Below are 17,638 nucleotides of genomic sequence, written 5' to 3'. Positions count from 1 at the left end.
CCTTTTTCATCCCGTATGTTAGTAATTTGAGTTCTCTCTCTTCTTCTCTTCGTTAGTATGGCTAGGGGTCTGTCGATCTTATTTATTTTTTCAAAGAACCAACTTTTTGTTTTGTTAATTTTTTCAATAGTTTCTTTTGTTTCAATTTCATTGATTTTTGCTCTGATTTTAATTAATTCTTGCCTTCTACATTTGCTATTGTTTTGCTCTTCCTTTTCTAGGGCTTTGAGATGAAGTGTGAGCTCATTTATTTGTTGGTTTTTCCTTTTTTTGAGGAATGACCTCCAGGCGATGAATTTCCCTCTTAAAACTGCTTTCATTGTGTCCCATAGATTCCGATATGTTGTGTCTGTATTTTCATTTATCTCTAAGAATTTTTTGATTTCCTCCTTTATGTCTTCTGTGACCCATTGATCATTCAGTAACGTATTGTTCATTGTCCATGTGATGTAGGATTTTTCCTTCCTTCTTTTATCATTGATTTCCAGTTTCATTCCATTATGATCAGATAAAATGCATGGTATTATCTCCACCCCTTTATATTTACTGAGGGTTGCCCTATGGCATAATATATGATATATTTTTGAGAAGGTTCCATGTGCTGCTGAGAAAAAAGTATATCCACTTGATGATGGTTGATATATTCTATATATGTGAGTTAAGTCTAGGTTATTGATTGTGATATTTAGGTCAATAGTTTCTTTATTCAACTTTTGTTTGGAGGATCTGTCCAATGGTGAGAGAGGTGTGTTGAAGTCACCCATGATTATTGTGTTGTGGTCTATTTGATTCTTGAACTTGAGGAGAGTTTGTTTTATGAACGTCGCAGCGCCATTATTTGGTGCATAAATATTGATAATTGTTATGTCTTGTTGGTGAATGGTTCCTTTTAACAGTATATAATGTCCTTCCTTATCCCTTTTGATTAACTTAGTCTTGAAGTTGATTTTATTCGATATGAGAATGGCCACCCCTGCTTGCTTACGAGGAGCGTGTGCGTGGTATATTTTTTCCCAACCTTTTACCTTGAGCCTGTGTATGTCTTTTCCAATCAGATGTGTCTCCTGGAGGCAGCATATTGTTGGATTTGTTTTTTTAATCCATGTTACCAGCCTATGTCGCTTTATTGGAGAGTTTAAGCCATTAACGTTTAGAGTTACTATTGATATATGGTTTGTACTTCCTGCCATGTTTGATTATTTATCTCTTTTTTTTTTCCTAATTTAGTTTGTTTCTCCATGATTAGCTTTCCCCCGTCCTCTGTCTTTACCGAGGCACTTCCCACTGATGGTTTTGGTTATTGTTTTCCATTTCTTCCTCGTGTAGAGTTTTGCTCAAGATGCTTTGCAATGCTGGTTTTCTGGCTAAAAATTCTTTTAGCTTTTGTTTATCATGAAAGATTTTTATTTCGTTGTCGTATCTGAAGCTTAATTTTGCTGGATACAGAATTCTTGGTTGGCATCCATTGTCTTTCAGTGTTTGAAATACGTTTTTCCAGGATCTTCTTGCTTTCAGCGTCTGTGATGAAAAATCCATTGTCAACCTTATTGGTTTACCCCTAAATGTAATCTGCCTCTTTTCTCTTGTAGCTTTTAATATTTTCTCTTTGTTCTGTATATTGGATATCTTCATAACAATGTGTCTTGGCGTTGGTCTACTGTGATTTTGTGTGCTCGGTGTCCTGTATGCATCTACAATTTGTATATCTGTTTCCTTTTTTATTTCTGGAAAGTTTTCTGTAATTATTTCCTTCAGCAAGTTACTCATTCCCTTGGCATGAATCTCTGTGCCTTCCTCTATCCCGATGACTCGTAAGTTTGTTTTTTTTAAGTTATCCCAAATCTCTTGGATGTTTTTCTCGTGATTTTTTACCAGTCTATCTGAGTTGGCTAGACTCTTTTCAAGATGATATATTTTGTCTTCATTATCTGACATTCTGGCTTCTACTTGCTCCACTCTGTTAGTGATACTCTCGATTGAGTTTTTAATTTGGTTTATCGTTTCCTTCATTTCTAGAATTATTGTTTGATTTTTTTTTATAATCTCTATCTCCTGATAAAGATGCTTAACTTCTTCTTTTATCTGTTTATGTAATTCATTTTCAATGTGATCTTTAAGGTTCCTTTCCATCTGTCTAAGGTGTTCCTTGAGTTCTTTATATGGCCATTTTTCTGATGACTCCAGGTCCTCCTGAATATTTAGGCTGTCTTTCATTGTTTGTACTCCTTTTCTTCCTTGCTTTTTTATGCTCATGATACTTCTTGTTCTGTTTGACTGCTGAGTTACTGTTTACTCTTATAAATTTATTTGATGCTTGGGAGGAGAGGTATTAGATGGGAAGGGAAGAAGTGACTAAAGAGAGTGAGTGTAGGCAGGTGGAATTCAAGAGAGGGGGAATAAGAAAATTGAAAAGAAATGAAAAGACAAAAGAAAAAAAAGTGAAAAAAAAGAAAGAAAAAACGAAAAAATAAGAATTTAAAACAAACAAAAAAAAGTATAATGATAATAAAAAATGGAAATTGAAGTTTAAAAAATAATAATAATAATAATAATAATAGAATAAAAAGAATTAAAAAATTGAAACCATTAATAAGAAAGTTAAAGAATAACAACATCAACTACAAAAAGTGAGAATAAAAAAAAATACTAATAATAATCATTAAAAAAAATAATAATAATGCAGTCATAGAGCTCGATTAACTTCTCTTCCAGTTGGTGGAGCTATGCCCACTGGGCCAGGCTTCTCCTCGTGATAGGTAGGAACCAATCACTGTGCCTCAGCTCTTCTTCCCAGACTGTGCGGGTCTCCAGTCCTGAGTTCCTAGGTCCTTCTCTTGTGGTTCCTCAATCCAGGCCCCACTCACCTGTGACGCTTACCACATTACTGGCTACACGCCAGGTCTGCTGCTCCTGGGAGCCCTGTTTTCACAGATGCCTGGGCACACCCTTTCTGTTTGCCTCCCTCGGACCCTAAGTTTGTAGGGCTTGGGGCTGAGGACCCCCAGCGAATTTGTTTGCCCTCAGGTAGCAACTCCCCTGGTAGCTGGTGCAAGGGACCTCTGTTGTCAGCCCTGGTGGGAGCAATAGCCGGGGATTCTGCGCCGCTAGTCCCACATCACTCCTGATTCCCTGGGTCTGGCTATGGTGCTCAGCTGGCTTTTACCTCTGTGAGATCAGGTGGGCCGACTAGTTATTTCAGTGGGATAGTTAGTGCTGAGTCACGAGAAGCAGGCGATCCGGGGCTTAAATGCAGCAGATTCGTGCTCAGTGTGTGTTTTCTGAGGGGCCCAAAGTGTACGCCCTAGCTCCACGTCAGCTCAGCATTGCCTAGTGATCCTGAGCAAATAGGCTTTAGATAATTTACAGCTCCCTATGCCCGCGCAGTTGAAGAGGTCAGAGACTTGATCTCTCCACGCCTGCCGCCATGTGAGACCTCCTCAATGATATTCATGTTACCCTTACAGTTTCCTGGCATAACCAAGATCTTGGGGTTATACAAACTGCTGCTTCTGTTTCCAGTCCAGTTTTCTAGAACTGAAACCCTGCTGCCGTCACCTCCACCTCTGGGCCGCGCTCTTGGGCGCCGCGCTTGTCCGTGACCTTAGCAGCGCCGCCGCGGCCTCCGCTGCTCCTCGGCCCGGTGCCTAGCACCCAGGGCCCAAGCGGCTGCCGCCGCACCTCTCCAGCCCCCTCCTCCGGAGCACGGGTCCCCTCGCAGGGGGATGCCGAACGACCCCAGAGCAGGCTCTGCCCCAAGGTGCAGCAGGGAACAGGCGACCGAGGCACTTGAGGCCGTGGTCCAGCCTTCAGAGGACAGGGCTCGGCACGCAGCCCAGTTCCAGTCTCTAGATGTGGCAGCTGGACCGTGTAGACAGGGCCATCAAGACAGCATGCAGAAAGCAAATGGCGGCTCCCGCGGAGTGGATTTTCGGCCCCGAAACTACAGCCCCGCCAACAATTCCAATCCACTAACTCTCCCTGTATAGACAATATTCAAAAAAAAAAAAAAAGGGCGGGGTGTACTGAGCTTTCTTTGCCTCAGGTACTTACAATCCACTGCTGATTACCCATTCAGCTTCTCTGCCGGGAGCGAAGTGAAAGAGGAAGCAGATGGGCGCAAAGCGCCCGCGGCTCTGAGCAGGAAAGCGTCCGGGAGCCAAGCGTCTCTTTTTCAATCTCTTTGTTTTTTCTGCTGCTTGGCCGGGTGGTCCACTACAGATTAATGGTGAAAGGAGCTCTAACAAGCTGCGCGAAGTCTCGATTAAAGCCGCTGCTCTGAGCACCAGGCTCAGCACTTCCCTTTCATGTATTTTTATGGTGGTAGTAATCTTTCTTTTACTTCTGTGCATAGGATTCCCTTAAGTAGGTTTGGTAAGTCTTGTCTAATGGGGCTGAATTCTCTCAAGTTTGGCTTGTCTCAAAAGATCTCTATTTTTTCCTCATTAATGATTGTTTTACTGGGTATAGTATTCTACGTTGGTAGTTGTTTTCTTTCAGGACTTGTCATATATCATCCTATTACCTCTGGCCTGTGAGGTTTCTGATGAGAAATCTGCCATTAGTCTAATGGAGGTAACTTAAATGTGGTGGTTTTCTCTTGCAGTTTTTGGAATTGTGTTTGTATGTACTTTTGACAGTTTGACCATAATATGTGATGGTGTGGATCTTTTCTCGTCATGTTTGTTTGGGGTCTTATTTGCTTTCTAGACCTGGATGTCCATATATTTCAAAAGATTGAGAAGTTTTAAGATATTATTGATTGAACGGGATTTCAATGCCTTTCCACTTTTTCTTCACTTTTTCAGATATTCTTTGTTCTACTTGATCTAGTCTGTTGATGTTTTCAACTATATTTTTACTCATTAAACTCTTCATTTCCAAGATTTGCTTGATTATTTTAAAAGATCTCTTTTCTAAGTTTTCCATTTATATCATGAATTATTTTCCAAACTTCAATGCATTGTCTGCATTATTTTGAATCTCAGTTTTATTATACTCATTCTTTTGGATTTCATGAATGTTCTTCTTTCATCAATGTCTGTTGCTACAGAATTATTCTTTTGTGTTCATCATACCTTGTTTTTTCATTTTTTCTAGCCACCTTATGTTGAAATTTGTGCATCAACTGGATCAGTTGTTTCTACCACTGTTATAAGCTGGCTTTGGTAGTAAATGACTTTTTCCTAATGATACATGTCTCAGGGTTTCAATTTGGTAAATTCTTTTGGCTTTGGTTTCAGTTGGACACCACAGTATCGTCTCTTGTAGCCTCTTCGGCTGCAATCAATGGCTTTAGGCACAGGGTGTGTGGTGGCTGAGTCAGACAGCCCTTCTTTTTCCATCCTTGTGTGTGGAGGGTGTGCTCTGGTGGCCCAACAGATGTGATACACACAGCAATAGGAGTCGGGTGCCCATCATGTAGCCATTCCAGCAATGAACGTGGTGATTCAGAAACAATGGAGCACAGTGGATATTTCCTCAGCCATGGTAGCATGCCCAGAAGTGGTTATGGTGACTAGGGACTATCTGTGGTGTTCAGAACATGAAGCCTGGAAATTCTGGCCCAGCAGAGGGTGGCAGCTGCTCAGACTAATCATGGAGGTGGCTTGGACTGACTGCATGGCTAAGCCATTTGGGACAGCAGCTCAGCTATGGCTGATGCAGATTATAGTGGCAGTCCAGGCCAATTAGGATGGCAGATCAGTCCAAGCTAACTATGTGGCCTAAGCTGATTAGAGTGGCTAGGGAAGCAGTGTAGTTCTGCTTCTAGTATTTTGCTCAAACTACAGTAGTCTGGGATCTGGAGGTAAAGGAGATGGCAATGTAAATTCCTTCTGTGAAGCAAAGCTGCAGTGGAGACTATAGGAAGTACACTGAACTGGGCTCCAAGTCTATCCATTCTGTCACTAGTGTTGTTGCTGTTATCTGTGGAGAGGTTGCCCATGATCCCAACAAGGTGTTCTGCGGGAACTCCCCTGACCCCCCTTTCTCCTATTGTGGGGGGTTTTCCTCGGCTGGCAAAACAGGATTACAGATGTCACTACACTTTGATCCACTCTCTGTGCCACTATCCCAAATCTCTAATGGTGCTCTTGTTTCTCTCTTGCTTAATTCTAATGCTACTTGTCTCAAAATGCAGCTTTTTTAACTTGTTATTCTGTTTGTTTGTTTTTTTGTGGAAGAGGAGACAAATGTTGGGTATCTCTATTTGACTATCTGTCCTTCTCTCCAATTTAATTTTTTAATAATTGTATAGTATTCGATTTTGTAAATGCACCAAAATTTTGTGCATTTCTTATTGCTAAACATTTAGATCTTTTGTTTTCAATATTACAAATAATGCTATAATAAGCATCATTGTATATATCTCCTAACTAAATTCCTACAATGGGAATTGCTATCTCAAAGATACACATTTTAAAAACTTTTCTTACATTGTGAAGTAATGATTGAAATTTATATCAGTGACCAAGCTAACTAATAAGGTTTGTTATAGTAGAAATTTTTTATTTATTGTCAGGTTACTAGGCAAAAAAAGCTATTTTGTTTTAATCTTCCTTTCTTTATTATTGAAAAAATGTAATGCTTTTTCTCATGTTTCCATGTTTGGGAATTATTTGAACATATCCTTTGTCAATTTTTTCTTGGAGAAAATGTATTTTTTCTTTTTAGAAGTTCTTTAAAGATATCAATTGCTTACAGTAAATACGGCAAATATGGCCTGCAACTTGTGACTTTCAATCTTGTTTATATGCTTCTGGGCTAAGTTTAAAATTTTTGTAGTTAGAGTACCAATCCTTGTAATATTTTCTTCTTTTTATATTTGTATCAGGATGTATTCAAACTCATGGCACATTTTAAATATCTGCAAATCAGGAGGTTCACCTTTGGAAGGGACCAATTGCTGAGAATAGTGATTTATTATCAATATACAGAAAGAGTAATTGTATTTTTAAAAGCACAAAAATGTTAAAATCCTTGAAGAGTCCTTTATAAGAGCAATGCAAAAGATTTATGTTACATCTGTGTAATATTCACTTCATAATTGCACCTTACTCTACCTCTCAAAATCTTGTATTGATCTGTGCGATAGGCTTCAGAGTATCAGAATAGGAATGCAAGAATCAGCAGGATCAAGACCAAGAGGAAGGAAGCCAGACAGTTCTATGAGACCCAATGTGAAAGGATGTACAGAATAGAATTTATTAGAGTGTTAAAAAATTCCCCCAAATGAATGGGTTTTTAAAGAATCTACTTTTAAAAGCCAAAATTATCCAGAATATTTCAACTGAAAGTATGCATGTATGTGTTTAAATATATTATATATACAAACATATGTATGTATACACACGAACACATTTTGAATAAAAGACTCTAATCATATGAAAGTTTAGTTTTATTATAGGCACTTTATGCAAATGTTTCAGTGTTTTTTGCTATTTATATAATCTATTAGCAAGGCAGTCAGTTACAGTTCAAATGAGAAAGTATAAACAAGATTATATACTTCATCAAAAACAAATCTGCCTGAAATCCTTTTATAAATTCTAGAATGCAATTAAAACCATTATCTGCACCTCCACCCCGTATTTGATGATGTTGTTTCTATTTATCTTCCTGTAATTATAATGTCTCTGAAGATTCTGAACTTGATGAAATAATGTTCAATTGTGGAAGAAAATGTTAAACAGATAACTACATGTTCCAATAAGCACTTGCTTTGTAAATTTGATTAAATGCCATATTTAAAAAATATATATTAAAAATATTTAACATCTCATATGGTCACAGTTCACTAGCGCTTTGCTCCAGCCTGGACACTGACCATTGAAAAATAAATGCCTTTCTGTGCCAGCAGCTGTTGATGCGTGCCCTGCTCCTTGACCTTGCCGTTCTGAAACACGACGATCATGTCTGCATTCTGGATGGTGGACAGGCGGTGAGCGATCACAATGCAGGTGCGGCCTTCTCTGGCTTTGTCCAGGGCTTCCTGGACAACCTGTTGATGAGAGTTACACAAGTTAATTCTGATAATAACCTCTCTGTAACAAGCCCCACAATTTTTCAATATGTCCTTCTTAAATGGTTGGTGCCAGTGAAATACAACAGATTTTAGAAACTGAGGGATCTCTCATACCAGAAGATAACTGACCCCCAGTTTGGATTGCTTCTGAGACACTAGGTTATTGTTCTTAAAGGTATAGCAGTAAACAGAATTCATCCAATCATTTAAAAATATTTCCAAATGTACCTCGCCATACAACTTTCCTAAAAGCTTCTCTCCAATCCAGCACTGCAGCAAAAGGGCCAAACTCAGCCTCCTTGAATTTTAGAATTTTTAAGACAGAAGACATAATCCCTCTTGTTCAGATAGCTGAATTTTTAACCTTTTCTCAAACTGAAAATGATCATCAACATTTATCTTAAGGTACAGCCAGATTTGAACTTTACCCTACCCTCACCCCTCTTCATGCAGTTGCCGAAGAGATGCTGCCAGCAGAGGTGGGAATGAGTCTCCTGAATGCAGCATCTTAGATGAACACAAAGTGAGGCAGAGCTGCTATTTTGAAGCCTAAGTGCTCTAAGACTAATCTGTTTGTATCCTCTTAACTCTCCTAAATAATAGTTACAGAAAGACTTCAAATGCTACTGACATAAGCAACAATCTTTCTGGCTAAATTTTGTTCAGAGAAACATGTAAATTTACACCTTTCAAGGACAATCGATTCATGTGTGGATGAACCCAGTGTAAATTCTCACCTTTTCACTTTCTGTGTCCAGAGCTGACGTGGCCTCATCCAAAAGCAAAATGTGTGGCTGTCTCACAAGGGCTCGAGCTATGGCAATGCGCTGCTTCTGCCCACCAGAGAGCTGAGTTCCTTTGTCTCCGACTCTGGTGTTATATTTCTGTAAACAGAGTTTGGTTATTATGAAAGCAGAACTGATGTTAAAGTTCAAACACACAAATTACTCACAGAAAACAGGAAAATTTTCTGATGGGAAAATTGGAAAAATTTAGGTTCAGAAGTTAAGGATGAGCTCATGGAGTGTTAAACAATAAAAAGCCCTAGATGCTAGGTTTAATCATTCTGATAAAAGACATTTGGGCCTTAAAATAAGTATAAATATGCTATTTAGTATAAATATGCCAAAATTTTTATAAAAAATAATATTGTTGCCATCATCTTATCTTTCATCTTTTGGTTTCATTATATTTGGGACAAAGATGGGTAGGAAAAAGGAAATGTGATTTGTTAACAGGTGGTACATAATAATTGAAGCTCATCCTATTTATAACCAGCAGGTGACGCTCTCTGCATGATTTTAAAGTGAGGAAAGGAAAATTCCTGAGATTTTAGTCTTTTGGTGTCTTTATGAAACTATTCCCAACACCTAAATAATTTATTGGATATCAAGGAATCCCATTTTGATAATCCAACTTACACCTGGAGACTGTAAAATTCACCTTCTATTTAGGGTTGCCTGTTTTTATTTGCTGTATCTGGCAAACCTAGTTCTGTGGTGTTCAGAACAAGGTCTTCCCCTTAAATGGAGTGAGAAGACCCCTGGCAAGGTTTTGGCAGATGCTCCTGGTGGCTCCACCCCTGAGTTGTGGCTGCCTCGGGTAGCAGGTGCATGGAAGCATGTCTCGTGTGAGTGCAGGATAGAGCACTGATTCTGTTGAGGCACAGTGGAGCAGTGATGTAACTCTACAGGAAGGAGGGCAATAAGCAGCCTCCTGCAGGGTAAAGTAAACCCCAGTACTAGCCACTTAGGAGAAGAGGGACCTTACAGATAATACGACTTAAGTGTGCTAGTCTGGGCACTGCCCAAGACAGTCATTATGTCTACAGATGTGCTTTGTGTGCCAGAGACCACAAGTCCAGAAAGGAAGATCCCTGAGGTAGATAAACTGAGAGGGACAGGATATATTTAAAGAGCTAATAATTGTTATTCTTCATATTTGTGTTTTGTAGCCTGCATCAGTCTCAGCTGGGCTGTTAGAATGCAGACTCTACCTCCAATGTGTCTTATTCAGCAGAGCTAGGGGAGGCCTCGAAATCTGCATTTCTAACAAGTTCCCAAGCAATGCTGATCCATGTTCAAAATTTGAGAATCACTGTAGTATGCTGATTTTTAAGTCCTTTGGGTATAGACCAAGGAGCGGGATAACTGGGTATCAAATGATGGTTTCATTCCAAGTTTTCTGAGGAATCTCTATATTGCTTTCCAAAGTGGTTGCACCAATTTGCAGTGCCACCAGCAATGTATGAGTATATAGCAGCTCAATTCACAATAGCTAAACTGTGGAAACAACCTAGATGCCCATCAATAGTTGAATGGATAAAGAAACTGTGGTATATATACACAATGGAACATTACTCAGCATTAAAAGAGAATAAAATTATGAAATTTGCAGGTAAATGAATGGAGCTGGATGATATCATGCTAAGTGAAGTAAGCCAATCCCAAAAACCAAAGGCCGAATGTTTTTTTCTGATTAGTAGATGCTGATCCATAATGGGGAGGGGAGCATGGGAAGAATGGAGAAGCTTTGGATTGGGCAAAGGAGAGAGTAAGGAGGAAAAGAGGCATTGGGCAGCAAAGACAGTGGAATGAGACAGACACAGTGGAATGAAACAGACATCATTACCCTAGGTACATATATGATTACATGAATGGTGTGACTCTACATCGTGTACAACCAGAGAGTTGAAATGTTCTGCTCTATTTGTGTACAATAAATTGAAATGTATTCTGCTGTCATGTATAACTAAGTAAAACAAATTTTTAAAAATGGAGAAAAAAATTGAGGACCACTGACTTTTTATTAGTAAAGGGTTTGTAATTCTATATTTTAAGGGTTCTAGCCTCAAGAAGAGTCAACTAGACTATTAAAAGAGGAGAGGGAACCGTGCCTCCTTCTTGGGGGCCTGTGGTTGAGAGTTACAGTAACTGAAGAAGAGCTCAAGAAAAGAGAAATCTCAGGAGGAGTTAGGGCTACCCAGTGCTACCATCTTTCCCCTAGGTGACTGTCTTCTTCATCAGTTTGAGGCTATTGGACTTTATTTTTTAGAGGGTACTTCCTCATAATAAAGAACATAACTAATGATAATGGGAAAGAGTAGATTAGTTAGGTTGAGATGCATTTCAAAATACAGGATCTAAGAGGGCTTAAGAGATGGTGAGAGATCTAGTGATCTAACTTCCTGCAGGGATTCAAAGGATGGACATAGGACAATGGCCCAGGGAAGTTTTGAACAATCAACCCTATAAATGGAGCTTGGGGTCCACAGAATATACAATGATTGAAGACTACATGACACCAGATGGCTCCTAGAGACAGTCATCTTCCCACATGGGTCCTGCTCTCTGTTGGCCCTAACTCCAGAGAGTGAGGCTGGAAACTTAGAGGATAGCCTCAAGAGGCAGAAGTAAGAGAAATGGAGGAGAGAAGTGGGGAGGCATGATACTTCCTTGGCAAGACAAGAAGCAGCACATTCACAGGTGGAGACAGGCCCTGTACTTGAATTTGGAGGGAAAGGCCTCCCAGGTATTGTACATAAGGGAGTAGAACTTCCGACCTAGAAGCTGAAGAATTGCTTTAGATCTGTTCCCCTTGGGAAATTCTACTCTCCTAAACCCAAATCCATACAACACTTTCACCTTTTCCTTATGTGGAGAATCAGATGATGAAGTAAACATAACATCTGACCAGGACAGGAAGTATGGCTACATACTTATATACAGGTGTGTGGGGGTGTGTTTTGGTTGCTAATTTCTTCTCTTCATCTTTAGGAAACCAGCTCTTTAGAAATCAAATGATAGGGGTTGGGAGGTATGGGCCAGGGTTGCTACATGCTTCTGGGATCTTAATTTGGAGAGAGACTTACATCAGGCAGTGATTCGATGAAGTGGTGTATGTTGGCCTCCTTGGCTGCTCTCACGATCTCTTCCTGTGACACGACCCGGCTGTTGTCCCCGTAGGCGATGTTCTCTCCAATACTGCAGTCAAACAGGATGGGCTCCTGGGACACAATGCCCAGGTGTGCTCGAAGCCACTGGACATTCAGTTGCTTTATATCTTTGCCATCCAGTAGCTGAAAGCAAAAGTTCACAGGGCAACTTTAAGATCAGTGCACTCTTTTTTTAAATCTTTTTTTAAAATTGATTATTTAAAGCATTACATAGCTCATGATATATCATCTTTCATACATTTGACTCAAATTGTGTTTTGAACTCCCATTTTCACCCCAAATACAGATTGCAGAATCACATCTGTTACATATTCACATTTTTACATAATGCCATATTAGTGACTGTTGTATTCTGCTACCTTTCCTATCCCCTACTATCCCCCCTCCCCTCCCCTCCCCTCCCATCTTCCCTCTCTACCTCCCCTGCTGTTGTTCAATTCTCTCCCTTTTTTTCCCTTCCCCTTGCCCCTCATGACCTCTTATAATTTTATGTATCATTGAAGGTCTCCTACCATTTCCGTATGCTTTCCCTTCTCTCTCCGTTTCTCTCCCCCCATTCGTCTTTGTTTACTATAGTCTTTTCCTCATGCTCTTCCTTCCTGTTCTGTTCTTAGTTGCTCTCTTTATATCAAAGCAGACATTTGGCATTTGTTTTTTAGGGCTTGGCTAGCTTCGCTTAGCATAATCTGCTCTAATGCCATCCATTTCCCTGCAAATTCTATGATTTTGTCATTTCTTAGTGCTTCATAATACTCCATTGTGTATAGATGCCACATTTTTTTTATCCATTCATCTATTGAGGGGCATCTAGATTGGTTCCACAGTCTAGCTATTGTGAATTGTGCCGCTATAATCATTGATGCAGCCGTATCCCTATAGTGCGCTCTTTTAAGGTCCTCAGGGAATAGTCCGAGAAGGGCGATAGCTGGGTCAAATGGTGGATCCATTCCCAGCTTTCCCAGGAATCTCCATACTGCTTTCCAAATTGGCCTCACCATTTTGCAGCCCCACCAGCAGTGTACAAGTGTACCCTTTTCCCCACATCCCCGCCAACACTTATTGTTGTTTGACTTCATAATGGCTGCCAATCTTACTGGAGTGAGATGGTATCCTAGGGTGGTTTTGATTTGCATTTCTCTGAGTGCTAGAGATGGTGAGCATTTTTTCATGTACTTGTTGATTGATTGTATGTCCTCCTCTGAGAAGTGTCTGTTCAGGTCCTTGGCCCATTTGTTGATAGGGTTATTTGTTATCTTATTGTTTAATTTTTTGAGTTCTTTGTACATTCTGGATATTAGGGCTCTATCTGAGGTGTGGGGGGTAAAAATTTGTTCCCAGGATGTAGGCTCTCTATTTACCTCTTTTATTGTTTCTCTTGCTGAGAAAAAACTTTTTAGTTTAAGTAAGTCCCATTTGTTTATTCTTGTTATTAACTCTTGGGCTATGGGTGTCCTATTAAGGAATTTGGAGCCCGACCCCACAATATGTAGATCGTAGCCAACTTTTTCTTCTATCAGACGCAGTGTCTCTGATTTGATATCTAGCTCCCGATCAGTGCACTTTTGAATTCAGCAAAGTAGAAATCATCATTTCATACAGCAAAACTAAAAAGTTACTGTGAGATTAAGGAAAGGGTTTTGTTTGTTTTAATTTGAATTGCAAAACTTAATCCAAAAAGATCATCATTGTACACTTTGAGAGAATGTTATGTTATCTTTTTATCTTGGTTTCTGGTATATGCACTAATAGAATAATGTCCCCCTTCTCTAAGATATTCATGTCCTAAACCCAAGAAACCCGTGAATATATTACGTTACACATGTCAGAGGCATTAGAGTAGCAGATGGAATTAAGGCTGCTAATCAGCTAACCTTAAAATAAGGCGATTATCCCGGCTTATCTTGGTGAGCCCAATGTAATCAGCAGGGTTCTTAACAATGGGAGAAGGAGGCAGGGGAGCACCAGAGCAGAGCAGTATGAGGAGACTTGGTCAGTCATCGCTGGCGTTCAAGACAGAGAAAGGGGCCACAAGCAGAAAAGGCAAGAAAATGGATTTTCCCTTGGAGTTCCCAGAAGGAACACAGTTCAGCTGACATCCTGATTTTAGCTTGGTGAAATTATTTGGGACTTCTGACTTCCAAAATTATAAGATATTAAATCTGTGTTAAGCCACTAAATTTGTGACGATCATTTATGGCAACCCAGGAAACTAAGACGAGGTCTGATACTTCTGGGTTGTATCCTGGCATCCTTTTATTTTCACATCTCAATTTTTCACAAAAAATGTGTTCAGCATCAGAATAGAAATAAATAACAATTATGACCACATAATAGTTTTGTATATAAGGTTTCTGATCTGACTTGGATTTAAATGGCTAAATGGAATAGAACCAAGCTTGGCAAGGTAGCTACTGTATCTCTCCATAGTTGTTGATACCGGGGAAAAGAATTAATTTCTTTTAGTTTCCTGTGGGAAAAACATGAATGATGATGATTCACAGATTTACAAAATCAAGGATTAAATAAGATCTTTTGGGCCCTGCTTGGCATAGCATCAGACACAGGCTAAGGAGCTCAAGGGCTGAAAGCAGTTTGTAACTGTGTAGGTGATGCACTTGGAAGTATAGAGGATGAATACTGAGCCCCAGGAGGAGGAAAGGAAAGGCTGCTCTTTCCCTAGGATCCAGTTCCTTAGATTATCCTGCAGAAGACTGGGAAGGACCCTTTATAGCCTTGCTGATGAAAAGCCTTACTCTCTGATCAAGATACGCCTATTGAATAGATCTGCTCTGCAAGAGAACTCCTGGCATTCAAATGAGAGAGCTGTTCACGACCTCTGAAGATGAGAGCAGTGACTCAGCTTTGAGCTTTGCCAATGCAGTGATAAGTATTCACTGAGCCACACACACACTCAGTGTCCTGTGTGGCTGGTTGGGGGCCTCTGAGAGATTGCTGGTCAGAGGTAAGGTAGATAGATCCTTGCTGTAGGAACACAGCTTCTGCCTACAATGCTGGCAGGTACAGGGACAGAAAACACAGCCATGACCTTATTTAGTACCAAGCCCAGTTGCCATGGAGATCATTCTGAGCATTTATGCTCCAGGCTTCCTTACAGTTCGAATAAGTGAGGGTGGAAAAATAGAGGCTGGTGAAAGGCAATAAAAAAAACATGCAAGGATGTGGTTAAAGAGAAAATCTTATTAGATGGAATGCTGTACTTCAGAAATGGAAATCTGAGGAAAGAAAGACCTTAAAAAAAAATATTTCAGGCTTCTACCCCCACGAGGAAAATAGATACTATCTAATATAATCATAGGCAAGTCTGAATAATCTCAATATTAATGAAGCAATTCATTACACTGAATATGATAAACTCTAGGGCCCTGCACAATCCTAGAATTGCAAACTATATAAAATCTGTGTTAACGGAAGAATCCTTTAAGGAAAACATATTTAGAAGCCCAGAATGTAAAACAGATGAAAGCACAATTTCATTGGCTGAGACATGGCTGTAGTCTGTGGGAAGACCAAGGAACTCTAGGGAATTTGTTGAAAACTGCTTAAAGGACTTCGGCTTAAACAAAAGCATAACCAAGAAAGGAAACATTGGCAAGAAATAATGTGAGGCCAAATTACAATGACTAGCTACCTCTATTGGAAAGTATCAAATGTACCATTTGCTTTTATTAGTGCAAAGTTCAAAAGTTAAATACATACATTTTTATGCATATGTACTCTGAAATAATAATAAATTTTAAAATCAAGCACAGATAATATTGTAAATTCTATGACAAGCATGTTTCATACATTCATTTAATATGCACAACTCCTTTCAGGAGGTAGCTATGATTTTAATCTGTATCTTATAGACAAGGAAATGAGCAAAAATTAAGTGACTTCGACAAGGTCACTTAGTCCAAGTAGTAATTAAGGGCACCTGGGTTGGATTTAATTGGATTTAAACACTATGGGATGGATTTGGTAACAAATGTCTCATAATTAAAGATTATTTTCTGTCCTCTCTTAAAAGAGAATGCCTCCATCTTGGCCCAGGTACCTCCTGGGTTATAACCGAACAATGATGAGGGGCTTCTAGCTGTATCCTAGAGGGGATGGAGGACCCTCACCATGGTGCATGGGATGGACCAGAGAGGGGAGAAAGGTATGTTTGGAGAGGGCTCAAGCTAATAAAGTCCCCTTAAACGCATGTTAAGCCTGGTACTTGGACAGTGTTCTCATGGGAGGGAGGCCAGCCTGTCAGGAAGCTCTTCACTATAAGCATTTATGGCAAATTGTCTAAAAAGAAAGGGCCCCAAATCTTTATGGCCCCAGTAATGAGATTTTGTTGAACTTCTTTTTCATTTGAAGTACATATTTATTTTGGAACTTTATTTTTGGATTTGAAATTTTGTTTTCTTTAATAGAATTCTTAGAATTGTGTAACTTTCGGGTCTCACAAACTTGGGTCCTCTCCTCTTAACAATTTCGTTGCGTGATTTTTAAAGATTCTGGACAATTCAGCCTAAACCTTCCTTCAGATTTACCAGTTCAGCAGTTCTCAAACTATAGAATCACCTGAGTATAAAAACAGTCACCCTGGCCTACTTGACTGATCCTGTGTGGCTGTGTTCTTTACTAGCTTTCTAGGCCATTCTAATACACACCAAGGTTTGAGAACCACCATTCCAGGTCAAGGTTTCTCAAAGTATGATAGAAGGCCCGCTGATGCTCATGGGAATTTCTCATTTTCAGGTCCTCTGGTTTAACTCCTTTTTTCAATGCTTATGATTAAGCAATGCTAAAATCTGCAGAGTCATTTGTACACAGCAATAAGAACTAAATGATACTAACCTTCCTGCCAAATTATTAAGGGCTACTAATTGATATTTATAAAGAAAGCTTGGCATATTTACTTGAGTTTATTGGGGGCACTTCTTCTAAGAAGTCTGGCTGCTGTGCATCACTTGGCAGTATTTTAAGGCTCTAGTACAAATGTAATGGAGCAGATAATGGACATCCTTGCAATAAATGAGGACTCTTTGTTTTCAGTGCTCTCTTGAGATGATTATTGTCCTATGCACTCAGCATCCATTTCCACGTTCTTCTGTGTCAGCCTGTCCATACATCAAGGGACTAGAAGGCTAAAATCTCTTTCCCAGGCTTCCTGGATTCTGGAAATGAGTTGGGTCTATCAGTGAGATTCACTGTGAAAAATCTGGGAGGCAGAGCTTACTCTCCATTAGCAGCAGGGACAAACTAACACATGGGTTAGGGCAGATGGAAGTTTTTGTAACAGCCAGACTCAAGTCTTGTGTCTTTAGGTATGGAATAGCTATGGCATTAGCATAACTTTCTGTAACTTCCTGGTCATAGGATCACAGCTGTAGTACTGTGATTTGGAAGCCTGGGAGTAGCTTATTCTATTTTCACTTTTTCAGCCCTTCCAAGGAGTAAGCACCTAATTCCCTTTATTAAATACTTATCTCCTTGAAATACCTAGAACAATTTTTGCTTTCTACACTAAACTATAACTAATATTGCCCACTTTAAGTTATGCTGTGCTTATGTTTATGCACTTGTAAAATAATAATTAATTTATTCTCTTCTTGTGTAATTATTTTACTGTTGACTATGTTTTCAACTCCAACATTTTATTACCG

General features: G+C 39.5%; 1 protein-coding gene across 1 annotated transcript in view; it reads right to left on the bottom strand.

Moving 5' to 3' along the window:
* Nucleotides 1–7,378: 7,378 nt before the first annotated feature.
* Nucleotides 7,379–17,638, bottom strand: part of ABCB1 (ATP binding cassette subfamily B member 1) — an 83,982-nt gene continuing 73,722 nt past the window's right edge. The window contains exons 26-28 of the mRNA XM_081287890.1: nucleotides 11,895–12,101; nucleotides 8,761–8,907; nucleotides 7,379–7,999 (exon numbers count right to left, since the gene is read on the bottom strand). Of these exons, the coding sequence (XP_081144016.1) occupies nucleotides 7,796–7,999; nucleotides 8,761–8,907; nucleotides 11,895–12,101 (558 nt within the window). The 3' untranslated portion in view covers nucleotides 7,379–7,795. The remainder of the gene's footprint in view (nucleotides 8,000–8,760; nucleotides 8,908–11,894; nucleotides 12,102–17,638) is intronic.

The sequence above is a fragment of the Spermophilus citellus genome (assembly GCF_964194105.1).
Source record: "Spermophilus citellus genome assembly, chromosome: 3".
Classification (NCBI taxonomy): Eukaryota; Metazoa; Chordata; class Mammalia; order Rodentia; family Sciuridae; genus Spermophilus; species Spermophilus citellus.
The sequence above is the reverse complement of the archived record's forward strand: the minus strand, read 5'-3'. Positions and strand labels throughout refer to the sequence as shown.